The 14,666-nt window shown below is 36.9% G+C and overlaps 1 protein-coding gene across 4 annotated transcripts in view; it reads left to right on the plus strand.

The window, feature by feature from the left end:
• FAM135A (family with sequence similarity 135 member A) overlaps nucleotides 1-14,666 on the plus strand; it is a 156,756-nt gene that overhangs the window by 21,099 nt on the left and 120,991 nt on the right. For all 4 annotated transcript variants that reach the window (XM_070795677.1, XM_070795676.1, XM_070795679.1 and 1 more), the window contains exons 2-3: nucleotides 981-1,070; nucleotides 2,528-2,643. In XM_070795677.1, coding sequence (XP_070651778.1) covers nucleotides 2,567-2,643 — 77 coding nt within the window. In that variant the 5' untranslated portion in view covers nucleotides 981-1,070; nucleotides 2,528-2,566. The remainder of the gene's footprint in view (nucleotides 1-980; nucleotides 1,071-2,527; nucleotides 2,644-14,666) is intronic.

The raw sequence follows: 14,666 nt of genomic DNA on the forward strand, positions 1-14,666 counted from the left end.
AGCTTTAACAATTAAGGAAGGTGGTAAAGTCTATATATACATGATGGAAAAAAGAAAAAAAATCTATGAAGAAGTGTGAATGTGGTCTTCATTCTAACATTTTTAGTACCTAAAATAATTATACCAAAGGCAAAAGACTTTTTTTAAATTTAAGCAATAAATATTTGGAGTGTGGAAAAAAAAAAACTATCCACAGTATATCCAGGCACCTTTTTTGTCAAAATATTTTAAATAGCTCATAGCATATGTGTGTATGTATATACACACACGTTTCATATCTCTCTATTTATCTGTGTGTGAAGTTTCAAAAATCATTTCTTCTACCAAGGGAATGGCATATTTTAAAATGGTGAGTTCTGCATCTTAAACATTGATAAGTTTAGGACTTCCTTGGTGGTTCCAGTGGTTGGGAATCCACCTGCCAGTGCAGGGGACACAGGCTCGGTTCCTGGTCCGGGAAGATTCCACATGCTGTGGGGCAGCTGAGCCATGTGTGAAAACTGCTGAGCCCACATGCCTAGAGCCTGTGCTCCACAGTGAGAGGAGCCACCACAGTGAGAAGCCCGTGCACTGCAACTAGAGAGTAGACCTTACTTGCTGCAACTAGAGAAAACCTACGCACGGCGGCAAAGACCCAGCACAGCCAAAAATAATAAATAAACAGAAAATTCTTAAAAAAGTGAAAAGCTTATACTGTTTTGGGTATTCATGAGGATTGTTTCTGAACCACTGAACTAAGAAAATACTCCTCTATTTATTATTGTACTTTGAAGTGTACACAGGTGAATCATAACAAAGATAATAGTTACTATTGATGTGTGAAACTGAATGACAACAAATTTCTAACCCTTATTCCTAAGCCTTATGGAGGATATGGATCTTCTGGATAAACTGAAAGTACTAAGTAACAAAGCATAGGTTTCCTTAAAATGGACATTTGTATGCCTCTTGTTTGAGATGTTATTTTTTCTTTCTCATAGGGGGAGCACTATTATTTTAGCAAGAATCACTAACTGGAAGTGCAGCATTGGTTATTTAATGATATTAAAATGAAGTTTTGATCAGCAGAGGTAAGACGATGGCATTTCTTTTGTGTTCAATTCATAATCAAAATATTTGCTAGATTTCTATGAAGAACTGTTTTAAGAAATGCGAAGGGTCAATATTATCCCACTTGCAAGTAACAAGTTCGCCTTCCCAAGCACCATGGATGTCAGCAGAAGACTCAAGACTCCTCCTGGGTCAGAGAAAAGGACAGTTTATATGCGGGGCAATAGCAGTGGCTGGAGTACGAGGCAGCCTGCGTAAGAGTAGTTTATGTTACATGAGAGGACGCCTGTTACATGAGAGGACGCCTGAGCTGAGGGACCTGAATCTTTCGTGAAGGACAGTGAGCTTGCTGATTTATGCTTCAGAGGAGACTTAATATTTATCACACTGGACAGTAAAAAGATTTGCCCTTTACTCCAGAATGAGACACTGTCCCTGATTCCTGACGCTTTGCTAAACATGTGTCCTTGAAAAATAGTCTGAAATAAAGGCAGTCAGTGTCTCTGCTTGCAAGACATGCAGAAACATAAGGACTCTCAGAATTGTCTTTCAACACTTTCTTACTACATCAAATTGCTTTTTAAAGTATGTATTATTGATAAGGATGATTGCAGTGATGCTTTTTGAAATGGTGTGAAGATGGAAACTATTAAACTATTAATACCTAACAATAGGAGATTGTTTAAATTATAACATCATGGTATAATAGTTATTAACATAGATATTGGTAAAAATAAATGAAATAAGCAGATTAAATTAAATGTATACATAATTTGATCCTACTTTTATAGAAATTGTACAAATATGTATATACAAATATAAAGAAATATGCCAAAGTATGTATTTCAGTGGATAGAATTATAAATGTTTTCTTTTTTGCTTGTCTCTCTCTTTTTGACCTCTTGAAAATGAACACTTTAGACTTTTGTAATGAGGGGGAAATTGTTTTTAATTAAAAAGTGAGTAGTCATTTAAGAACTTCACCTGACAGAGAAGAAGCTTCATAAATTTAAATGGAAATTAAAGAATGATAATTCTTTTTTTGACTCTGAGTTGCCTTTATGTGAAGTGCAGTGTAGAACTAGAAGAGAATAATTAGGTAACTTAATTTTTCTCTTAAAAAGTTACCTTTTACCTATGATAAAGTCAATAGTTACTTTGAACAATTTGCTGTATTATTTATTATCACATAGTTGTCACAAAGAGAAACAAATCTTAGAAAAGCATTCAAACAGGGCAGATCTTCTAGGGTAGTGCTGTTTAGTATTTCCTTAGTACATATGTATAGTGAGTACATATGTATAGATTCTGGTGCTGTACAGTCGGATCAAGCTAAGTTAGGAGCACTAAATGAATTGTCTTCATTTTTATTTCCTGCCTGCATATCATACTCTGAAATATGTTTAATGTTAGTGATTTTGTAAGTTGGCATTTTTTTTGTGCTTCTCATGATTTTTTTTCCCCTACTTTAACCAAGGTGCTGTTACCAGATTTGTCTTCTGAGTATAAACTAAAAATGACTGAAGTTCAAGCAATGGTAGAATTCTCCGTGGAGCTAAACAAGTTCTACAATGTGGATTTATTTCAGAGAGGGTTTGTATTTTAATGTGAAAATTATGTATTTTGCATAAGATAAATTGTACAGTTTTCATTTAAATTTAAGTACATACTTTTGTTTGAGCATATATAAAGAAAACAATGAGCTATGTTCAAGGATTTTCTTAGTGAAATTTTATTTCTAAATAAATGAGTATTATTCCTATGGATTTAATGAAGATTCTGGATATATTTAACTTATGCTTATGAATTTGTGCTGAGCATTGAGAGGACTTCACTGAAAATTGATAAGAAAGATTTCATTTCTGCTTTTTTAAAAGATGACAGTGTGTGGACTTTCAAAAAAGCAGAATATACACACACAATATACATACACAAAATAGCTTAGTAGGAATACAATATGATGACTCTTTAAAAAGTATATATAGAAAGTGCTGTAGAAATCAGAAGCGAAAGACCTCTTTCTGGTAGCACGTCAGGAAAGGCCCATGACAGGGGGATAGGGTCAAAGCATGGGTAAGAGTGATAGGGAGAGGATAAGGTGGAAGAGCCTCTTGGTGGGAGGAAACATTGTGAATCCAGTCTTGGAAATAGGAATGAGCATGTTATTTTAGAGTCCTAAGAGGCTGGATATTTTCTGGTAGAATTGCAGAAGAAAAGACAGCAGAGGAGAGGTTATGTTTGTGAAGGGCTTTTGTTGTCTGGAGGAGAGTTGATACTAGGGATTGGGGTAGCCACTGGTGGTTTCCAAGAATGGATGACATGGTCACCATTATTACAGTTAGTACTTACTGGCATATGGAGAGCATGATGATACTGAATGGATGGTCTGGCAGAAGAAATAGAGGCCCAGGGGCAGGGTAGAGGGGCTTACAATATCTCAGGACATAAACCTGAATCTCTACGCTGGGGATGGTAGTGGTAGGGCCATGACTGGGGAGATGATGAAAGAAATAATCCTATTGTTGATTGTTTATCTCGGCTTTGCCATCTTGTTGAAAAAACAAAGACAGCTGTGCTCTGCACCACATGGTCTCTCACCCATCAGCAGGACAGCCTGGGCTTGTCCCCCTGGCAGAGGGGGAGTCCAGGAAAGTGAGCAGAAGGTGTAGGGTCCCCTCACTGACACAGAGCCTTCCCAGTGCTGGGCTGGTGGCTCTTGGGCCAGTGAAACCTCTGTAAAACTTGATGGGAATTCTGCATGTCTGGCATGGTTGATTCCATGCTCTGAAACCCACACCCACACTTGTTTAGTGAGACGTGACTGCTCTCTAGATGAATCACTACTGTGTAGAGATCAGAATTCTGTGGGATCCTGCCCTTGAACTTCCTAAAAGCCCTTTTGTCAAGCTGAAAATGTCTACTTAGACACTGCCCTTAGCTCTTTTGGAGATCTTAAGAAAGGGATTAACAGCCATACCCTTGATTAGATCTTTGTATGAAGTTTTATTTTCCAAACCAGGAAGTCTTGGTTCCTCTCTGTTTTCTCTAGATTCTGCTTATAAAATGACCAGGTGTTTCTTTAGCTCATCTCTTTCTTGCAGAACCTTACTGTATGGCTTGGAGCAACCAGGTGACATTTTCAGCATTCTGCCAGAAAATTAGCTTGCTCAAGCCAAAAAGTTTCTTTTAAATACAGTCTAACTTCTTTTAAGTTATTGTTTGAAAGCATAGTCATCAAAAATTTATCACTACAAAACATGGGTCACTGTTTTTTAAGTCTCATATAGTTTCCTCATTATTTTTCTTGCCTTTGTAACTGTAACTACTACTTTGGTCCCAAAGTCAATGACACATATTTTGTTTTTATTAGTACCAATTTCTGTATTAGTTATTTATTGCAACAGTAATGCAGCTAACAAAAAACCCAAAGCCTCAGTGGCATCACAATGGTAAACATTTATTTCAGCTCACAGATCTGTGGACCAGCTGGATGGTTGTGCTAATCTGGGTTGGCTGGGCTCGCTCGCAGTCGGCTGGCAGGGAGCTGCATGGTATAGAACGGACTCACCTGGGTGCACTCATCTCTGCTCTATCACCTCTCATCCTGCAGTGTTATTCTCACTGAGGAGGCAGGAGTCCAGAGAGACAGAGAAACCTTACAAAAAGACCTAGGCTTTGCACTAGCTCACTGTCTTCTCTGCCACAGCATACTGCCTAAAACAAGGGGTCAGGACAGCCCAAAGGGATGGGGACCTGCACCCTACTTGTTGATGGGAATCTTACTGTGAGAGGCATGGATACGAGGATGGGTGAAAAAAAACTGAGGACCTTTAAAAGTCTCCCATGCACTTTACTGTTTTTTGGGGATTGTTATTGATTTCTGTGAGACCTTTTGAGGTTATTAAGTGAAAGCAAAAGTTGCTCAGTTGTATCTGACTCTGCGACCCCATGGACTACACAGTCCCTGGAATTCTTCAGGCCAGAATACTGGAATGGGTAGCTTTTCCCTTCTCCAGGGGATCTTCCCAACCCAGGGATCAAACCCAAGTCTCTCGCCTTGCAGCTGGATTCTTTACCAGCTGAGCCACCAGGGAAACCTAAGAATACTGGAGTGGGTAGCCTATCCCTTCTCCAGCGGATCTTCCTGACCCAGGAATCGAACTGGGGTCTTCTGCATTGCAGGCAGATTCTTTACCAACTGAGCTATGAGGTTATTAGGAGTACGATTTAATAACTGATTCCATGTGGAGGATATTGCAGAGACAGAAAAAACATTAAAAAATATGTATGTGGAGGTTTGTCTTTACATGATGTCGAGGATTACTTTGAAATAGCTCAGCAAGAAAAAATTACATATGAATCAAATGTGGCAAAATCTTTTTTCATTGGTGGAAAATGGGCAGTGGGCTTTGAGTTCACTGCTCTACTTTTTACAAATTTGGAATTTTTAATAAAAAATTTAAATGATAATGCTGAAGTTTTGCATCACATTTACTTGGACAGTATTAGTGATACTGATGTACATAATGAAGTTACAAGGGATCGTAGTGTGGAATTTAAGGTTGGATCATTTTGTTAGGTTGAGTGTGAGGTAAGATCCAAGTAGAGATAGTTCATAATTGAAGATATGGAACTGGAAATACGGTCTAAGTGAACTTCTCTTCCATCTTACTGTCAGCCATCATCAGCATAGCACGTATGATTGCTGCTTTCATTTATTTTCTGTATTCTGCAATCTAGTTTCCACATCCATTGAGGACTCTTGAAGAATGTAGTTACTGGTCTTTGAAAAATCTAGTAATTAGAGGCTTATTGTTTTTAGATATATTACTTGACTTGTTTATTTGTAAGAATGTTTTTGAGGATATAATTTAGTCTTTTTTCTATTCTGATTTAATTAGTTCGTACCTTTTAAATCTTTGCTTTATGCTTCTTATTGTGCCTCTACTGCCTTTGCCATATAAGGCAGTTAACTTGGAGCTTGTGTTTGCTATAATGTTAAGTAATTGTCAGTTTTGGTATATAAACAGATACATTTATTTAAATTTATATTTAAATGCTAGGAAATAAAATACGTCTTTTCCAGTTTATTTTCTGTATGTGAAATGACTTTTTAGGAGACTGAGATGAGAAACTTAAAAATTCAAGTAATGAAATGGAGGCAGACCTCAGAAATACTGCAGGTTCAGCTTCTGAACACCTCAGGAAAGTGGGTATCACAGTGAAGTCACGTGAAGTTTGTGGTTGCTCAATGCATATAAACGTGATGTTTATACTAAACTGTAGTCTGTTATGTCTAAAAATACAATGTACATACTGTAAGTAAAAAGTACCTTAATGCTAGAAAATGCTAACCATCATCTGACCTTTCGGTGAAGCGTAATCTTTTTGTAGTAGTCACGTCAAAGATTAACTATCACAGATCACCATAGCAAATATAATAGCAATGAAAGTGAAATTTTGTGAAAATGACCACAGTTTCTGTGGCACAGAGACACAAAGTGAGCAAATGCTGTTGGGAAAATGGCACCAATAGGCTGCTCAGCACAGAGTTACCACAAAACTTCAATTCGTAAAAAACACATGATCCACAAGGTGTAGTAAACTGAAGTGTGATAAAATGAGATCTGCCTGCAGTCCTGTGGAGTATTTTACTTCGATGTTTTAAAAATAACATCAATAACTGAATAGCGCTGGAGTCATAGCCCAGCAGGAACTAAATGGAAGTGGAGTGTGAGTAAGCACCACTTGTGCATGTTTGGTAACAGTATTTGTCCTGCACGTCCCTAGGGCTGAGTGTTTTAACTTTGTCACTGTTGTTACACGATAAGAAAGCAGTTAGACACCTGCTTATTTAACTTATATGTAGAGCACATCATGAGAAACGCTGGGCTGGAAGAAGCACAAGCTGGAATCAAGATTGCCGGGAGAAATAGCAATCACCTCAAATATGCAGATGACACCACCCTTATGGCAGAAAGCAAAGAGGAACTAAAGAGCCTCTTGATGAAAGTGAAAGAGGAGAGTGAGAAAGTTGGCTTAAAGCTCAACATTCAGAAAACTAAGATCATGGCATCTGGTCCCATCACTTCATGGGAAATAGTTGGGGAAACAGTAGAAACAGTGTCAGACTTTATTTTTCTGGGCTCCAAAATCACTGCAGATGGTGACTGCAGCCATGAAATTAAAAGATGCTTACTCATTGAAAGTTATGACCAACCTAGATAGCATATTGAAAAGCAGAGACATTACTTTGCCAACAAAGGTCTGTCTAGTCAAGGCTATGGTTTTTCCAGTGGTCATGTATGGATGTGAGAGTTGGACTGTGAAGAAAGCTGAGTGCCGAAGAATTGATGCTTTTGAACTGTGGTGTTGGAGAAGACTCTTAAGAGTCCCTTGAACTGCAAGGAGATCCAACCAGTCCATTCTAAAGGACATCACTCCTGAGTGTTCATTGGAAGGACTGATGCTAAAGCTGAAACTCCAATACTTGGGGCACCTCATGCGAAGAGTTGACTCATTGGAAAAGACCCTGATGCTGGGAGGGATTGGGGGCAGGAGGAGAAGGGGACGACAGAGGATGAGATGGCTGGATGGCATCACCGACTTGATGGACATGAGTTTGAGTGAACTCTGGGAGTTGATGATGGAAAGGGAGGCCTGGTGCGCTTCCATTCATGGGGTTGCAAACAGTCAGACACGACTGAGCGACTGAACTGAACTGAACTGAAACTCCAGGCAGGCACAGAGAGAGAACATGTGACATCTGATTAGGTCCGTTTTTACCATAATTACATCATTGTTTCCTTAATGGTAAACAAATAGTCAAGATACTAACAATATAAAGAAAAACTACCTTTATTTTCATTTTAATCTGTTCTTTTTTAAAATATGGTAGATTGTAAACTCTGGAAAACAAAATTGAGACTCTAAAGCATTGATTATAAATTTGATGTTATTTAATGGATGTATGTCTTATAAATGAGTGCTATGAGAGCTCAGTATAATTACCTTGTTTTGAGTTTATTTACTAGCAATACATGATTTCAAAATGGTGGTCTTCCCAAATGACTCTTTCAAAATTCATTTAAGAGGGCTTAAAGCGGGGAGGAAATTTTGCTTTTTAAATATACGTGGAAGATTGTTGTTTGGACTTCTGCTCTCAGCCGCATAAAGGATATGAAAGTGGGATTAAATTGAAGATATAACAACTAAAGTTAGGTATTAAACTGGAGGGGAAATTTCCTCTCTTCGGAGACCACTGAAAAATTGTTAGAACTTTTTTTTCTGGAATTCGTTAGGATATTGCTATCTGTCGTACTCATCTGCACAGTTTGTTACTAATTCAAGAAAAGGTGAAATACTTTTGCCAAAATATAAATTAATGCGCTGCTTTCTTCAGTGAGAAAGTCTTGCTTAAAGAAAAACAAAGGACTAACTAAAATTGTGTGCTCTGAGATAGGGTTGATTTACTTTACTTCACTGCAGATTGATAACATGTCACAAAGATGCACCTGTGTACATACCACAGTTTAAAGAACACAGCTTTAGAATTAGTGAATGGCTTTAGAATGGAGTTGACTTTAATTCATTTCAGAAGGAGGCAAATGGACTAGCCTTGCATGCATGCATGATGCTAAGTTGCTATAGTCATGTCTGACTCTGAACCCCTTGAACTGCAGCCCCCCAGGCTCTCTGGCATTGGATTCTCCAGGCAAGAATACTGGAGTGGGGTGCCATACCCTCCTCCAGGGGATCTTCCCAACACAGGGATCGAACTCACATGTCTTATGTCTCCTACATTGGCAGGCTGATTCTTTACCACTAGCATCACTTGGCAAACTGGGACTAGCATTCAGTTCAGTTCAGTTGCTCAGTTGTATCTGACTCTTTGCGACCCCATGAATCGCAGCATGCCAGGCCTCCCTGTCCATCACCAACTCCCGGAGTTCACTCAGACTCACGTCCATCGAGTCAGTGATGCCGTCCAGCCATCTCATCCTCTGTCGTCCCCTTCTCCTCCTGCCTCCAATCCCTCCCAGCATCAGAGTCTTTTCCAATGAGTCAACTCTTCGCATGAAGTGGCCAAAGTACTGGAGTTTCAGCTTTAGCATCATTCCTTCCAAAGAAATCCCAGGGCTGATCTCCTTCAGAATGGACTGGTTGGATCTCCTTGCAGTCCAAGGCACTCTCAAGAGTCTTCTCCAACACCACAGTTCAAAAGTATCAATTCTTTGGCGCTCAGCCTTCTTCACAGTCCAACTCTCACATCCATACATGACCACAGGAAAAACCATAGCCTTGACTAGACGGACCTTTGTTGGCAAAGTAATGTCTCTGCTTTTGAATATGCTATCTAGGTTGGTCATAACTTTCCTTCCAAGGAGTAAGCGTCTTTAGTATATAGGTTCTCATAAACCAGTTTAATTACATACCTGTAGCTACAACTGCTTTTCCCATGCAGTCCTACACCATTTCCTTGTCATAAGCTATATTACTGCAAGGTGAGTAATATATTATGATTTGGAAATAAAGAAGAACAAGGATATGGACTTAGAAATTGTTTTCTTAAATTGTAGTAACATCGCAAGTTAGTGGAACTGAAATCCTCTTAGGAAAGGTTTGTGGAACCCTAGAAACTAGATTCCATACCACAGTCTTTAAATGCTCTGAACTAAATAAATCTTACATCCTTTCCATTAATGATTCTGAGGTTGTTAAACTCATGGGAAGTTTATAGTTTGATTTTAAAATGACTGACAGCCAAAAGAGAAAATTACATGCTGATTTTTTTGGATTATTGACATTGGTTACAACCTTGGAAAAGATAATCCCTTGCCTATAATGTCATGTATATGTTGTGTAAATTTCAAAAAATTGGGGACTTCTGATTAAGTGGTGCTGATTGGGACTCACAACAAACTACTTCAGGTTTTCTTCAAGGCCTTCAAAAGTGTCTAAAATTGTCTGTTTTTTCAGTAAGGTATAAGAACTGAGAATATTCTATAAGAAGTTAATCAGTTTTTCATATTAATGAATCAGCCACTCTGTAGTCAGAAAGTTTGTTTTCTCAAAAGCAGTTAGCATCAGTTATTAGACTATTTCTGAATCTTTAGATTTCTCTCATTGTTGTGTCCTATCTCATTTTTAAAAAGTGATACCATGGTATAAGTCTGCCATTTGTGGCCTGTGTGAAACAGGACGTCTGCATTCTTTGAAGAATCATAAGGACAGAATTGATAGTGATTAGGATCCCCAAAATTAGCCAGTACTGGCCTTGATTGACCTGTGTTTGAAGTATAAATACAGAAAAATTAAATTATGAACTGTGAAAAAAAATATGGAAAACAAAGAAAAATAGTGTAATGTTAATGTTGTCAATTAACTAGAAGGAAATCTTTCCATTAAAGGACAATTTTTATTATAAGAAACGTCTACACGAAAATCAAAGCGTAAATGACCTTAATGTAATGCAAACAAACACCTGTGGGAGGAGAAACATGAAACTTACGAGTTTGTGTACTCACAAATTCAAATTTAATGTTTCCATATTAATGCAAATGATTAAATTATGAAACAGTTTACACAAAGACGAATTTATTTATGGATCAAATATTACTTAACCCGGGGACTGTCTGTATGGATTTTATGAGAGCTCCACTTGTAAACAACAAGATATTCTCAAACAGGTAACCAGTGAATTCACCTCAGTAATAAACAAGAATAGATCTTTCCTGATCTTAATAAAAACTTTTTGAGACAGCAAGTGAGCCGTTTATTTTCTTGACAAAATTAAAGGATAGATTTTAAATGTTAACATATTGGGGTAAAAAGTTTACATTTCAAAAATTAAAGAGTTCTCTAGGTATCCGGTTTCAAAAGATTTTACCTAAAAAGAAATATGAATCTACTCAAACTTTTTTATTAAATTACTCATGATCCTACAACAACACAATATCCCCTTCAGGAAAAATACAGTGACCACAGTATTCTGTCTTTAGTAACAGTTGGAAGATGTTCTAAGAAAATACTGCATCTTAGAAAATATACTCTCTATTTACTCTTTTTGAGTATATTACTTATGATATGTTCTGAACAACAGGAGAGGGAGTAAAAATTTAGAACTCTAAGGAAGTTGTAATAGGGAATTGGCTTTGAAACATTAAAATGATAAAATAAGTCAAATAATACATTTATCAAGTTAAATCTTAGGGTTCTGTAAATTTTGCTCATTTTGAACAGATTAGTGAATTGGTTCTCTAGAGTTATTAATAAAATATGGAAAAGGAGAATGATGGTAAGAGGAGTAATTGTTAAATTTGGCATCTTGCCTAAATGTAAAGCAAAATTTTAAAAAATGTATTTCTATAAAATCTTATAGCTGTATACTAATGTTTCTGAAAAGTTTAATTGCTTTCTAATGAAATTAAAGGTTAAATGTGGTTATTGGGGAAAAAAAAAATAAGCAGGCTAACCAGCATTAACATAGCAAATTAAAGAACGGAAAACATCAGCAACATCAAAAACTATAGAATAAGATGACAAATACAAACATTTAAAATTATTGTGACCATAAATTTACCATAAATAGTTTTAAGTTTTCCTGTTTAAAAGCAGACTTTTGGATTTTAAATATCCGATATTTTGAGAACAGATACCTACAAATTAAAAATTCTTGATGAATTGAAGCTTTTATCATTATGAAGGGAAATGATTGGCAAAGGAAATGGCAGTCCACTCCAGTATTCTTGCCTAGAGAATTCCATGGACAGAGGAGCCTGGTTGGAGTCCATGGGATTGCAGAGTCAGACTTGACTGAAACGACTTACCACATCATTTATGAAAATACTTTTATGTCCTAATAATGCTTTTTGCTTTTAACTGTGTTCTAATATTAATATTGTAACATCAGTTTTCTTTTGGTTAGCATTTGCAAAGTGTACCTTTTACCATTCTTTTATTTTCAAACTTTCTGTATCCTTGTATTTTAGCTTTGTTGTAAACAACATACAGTGGTATTTCCTTTTTCATTCTTTAGAACATTCTTTGTTTAACTGGAACATTTAGTCCATTTATAGTTAATGTGATTGTTGATAATGTTTGTCTTTCTATCCATTATCTTATATTTTGTGCTTTTTATAGTCCCTCTTATATTTTTTTCCCCATCTCTCTCTCTCTCTTTTTTTCATGTTCTGATTTCTGCAGAGATCTTCAGGTTTATTCTTTGAGAAAGATTTTCCTTTTCTTATGTCTGGCCCTTGGAAAATACCAATCTAGGACCACCTTTGTTTCTTGAAGGAAAATTTTGAAACACATCAAAGTATAGTAAACATATATATACCAAACATCTAGCCAATAATTATCAAAGTTTTTTCCTCTTTATTTTACCTCCTTATTTCTTTTTTCAATATCTCTAATGCAGGAAGGCTTTTGTTTTTGAAAATCTGCAAAGTCATTATCACACTTAAAGAAATTTAAAAAATAATTTCTTGGTATCAAATAAAACAGGGTTCTCATTTCTTCATTCATCTTATAAATGTTATTTTATAATTTATGTTTGATTCAGTATCCCACCAAAATTCATAGGTTGCATTTGAATGTTAATGTCTCTTAAATTTTTTTTTTTAATTTATAATAGCTCAGTTTAGGCTTAATTAAATTCTGATAGTTTTTGAGAAAAATCATTCATAGGTACGTAGAAGGCAGTGGCAACCCACTCCAGTACTCTTGCCCAGAAAATCCCATGGATGGAGGAGCCTGGTAGGCTGCAGTCCATGGGGTGGCTAAGAGTCAGACACGACTGAGCGACTTCACTTTCACTTTCACTTTCATGCATTGGAGAAGGTAATGGCAAACCCACTCCAGCGTTCTTGCCTGGAGAATCCCAGGGACAGTGGAGCCTGGTGGGCTGCTGTCTCTGGGGTCACACAGAGTCGGACACGACTGAAGCAACTTAGCAGCAGCAGTTCATAGGTGATGCTGTGTTTTTCCTGTACATTACACCTGAGGGCATAACATGTCTCTTTTCATAAATTTGAGTAAGGTGTTGTCAACCTGATACATCTATTATGAAGTTCCACATCACTTAATTGGTAGTACCTATTGATAACTTTTGTCCAGAGTCATTGTTTTATATTACTAAGGCTTACAAAGTGATGATATTCTATTATTTCTTCTGCACTTATTGGCTGTAATTCTGTGACGAATTTTACCTCATTAACTGTTTGGTTACTTTGAAATACAGTTTATCCTGTAGAAAGAAAGGCATGGCACATGTTTTATTCTTTTCCTTATTTATTAGTTTTCAGAATATTGTGTTGTTGCCCTAGCATCTTTCAAATATTTTAAGTTTTTATTTAGTACAGGCATACCTTGGAGATATTGTGAGTTCAGTTCCAGATCATCACAATAAATCAAATTTCACAATAAACACATTCCCAGGAATTTTTTTATTTCCTGGAGTATGTAAAAGTTGTTTATACTGTAGTCTGAAAAATTAAATGTGCAATAGGATTGTGTCTAGAAAAACAATGCACATACTTTATTTAAAAATACTTTACTGCTAAAAAATGCCAACCATCATGTGAGCCTTCAGTGAGTTGTAATCTTTTGGCTGCTGGTCTTTCCGTAGTGTTAATGGCTGCTGACTGATCAGGATGATGATAGCTCAAGGTTGGCATGGTAATATGACAAAATAAGACAGTGAAGTGTGCCCCATTGGTTGACTTCCTTTCACCAACCATTTCTCTGTAGCACTGAGCAATGTTTGATACCATTTTCTCTGCAATAGAACTTCTTTCAGAATTGAAGTTAATCCTTTCAAACCCTATCCCTACTTCATTAACTAAGCTTAATATTCTAAATCCTTTATTGTCATTTCAACAGCCTTCACAGCATCTTTGGTAGATTCCATCTCAAGAAACCACTGCCTCTGCTCATCCATAAAAAGCAACTCCGTTTCCATTAAAGTTTTATCATGAAATTGCAGTAATTTAGGCACATCTCAGGCTCCACTTCGAATTCTGGTTCTCTTGCTGTCTTAACCACATTTGCATCTTAGTCCCTCTACTGAAGTTTCAAACCCCACAAAGTCATCCATGAAAGTTGGAATCAGCTTCTTCCAAACTCCTTATTTTATATTTTCTAAACATTTATTTATTTCTTTGGCCTTACCAGATCTTAGTTGCTACACTCACGCTCTTTAGTTGCAGCATGTGGGATCTGATTCCCTGACCAGGTATCAAACTCTGGGCTTCCTACATTGGGAGCAAAGAGTCTTAGCCACTGGCTCACCAGGGAAGGCCCCAACTCCTATTTTAATATTGGTGTTTTGACCTCTTCCCATAAATCATGAATATTCTTAATGGCATCTAGAATGATTAATTCTTTCTGGAAGGTTTTCAATTCACCTTGCACAGATCCACCAGAGGAATTACTGTCTCTAGAAGCTATAGCCTTACTCCTTGATCCATAGGCTGCAGAATAGATGTTATGTTCTCAGTAATGAAAACAACTTTAATCTTGTTGTTCATCAGAGCTCTTAGGGAACCAGGTACATTTTCAGTGAGCAGTAACATTTTGAAAGTCATCTTTTTTTCTGGGCAGTAGGTTCCAAC

The sequence above is a fragment of the Bos indicus genome, chromosome 9 (genome assembly GCF_029378745.1).
Source record: "Bos indicus isolate NIAB-ARS_2022 breed Sahiwal x Tharparkar chromosome 9, NIAB-ARS_B.indTharparkar_mat_pri_1.0, whole genome shotgun sequence".
NCBI lineage: Eukaryota > Metazoa > Chordata > Mammalia > Artiodactyla > Bovidae > Bos > Bos indicus.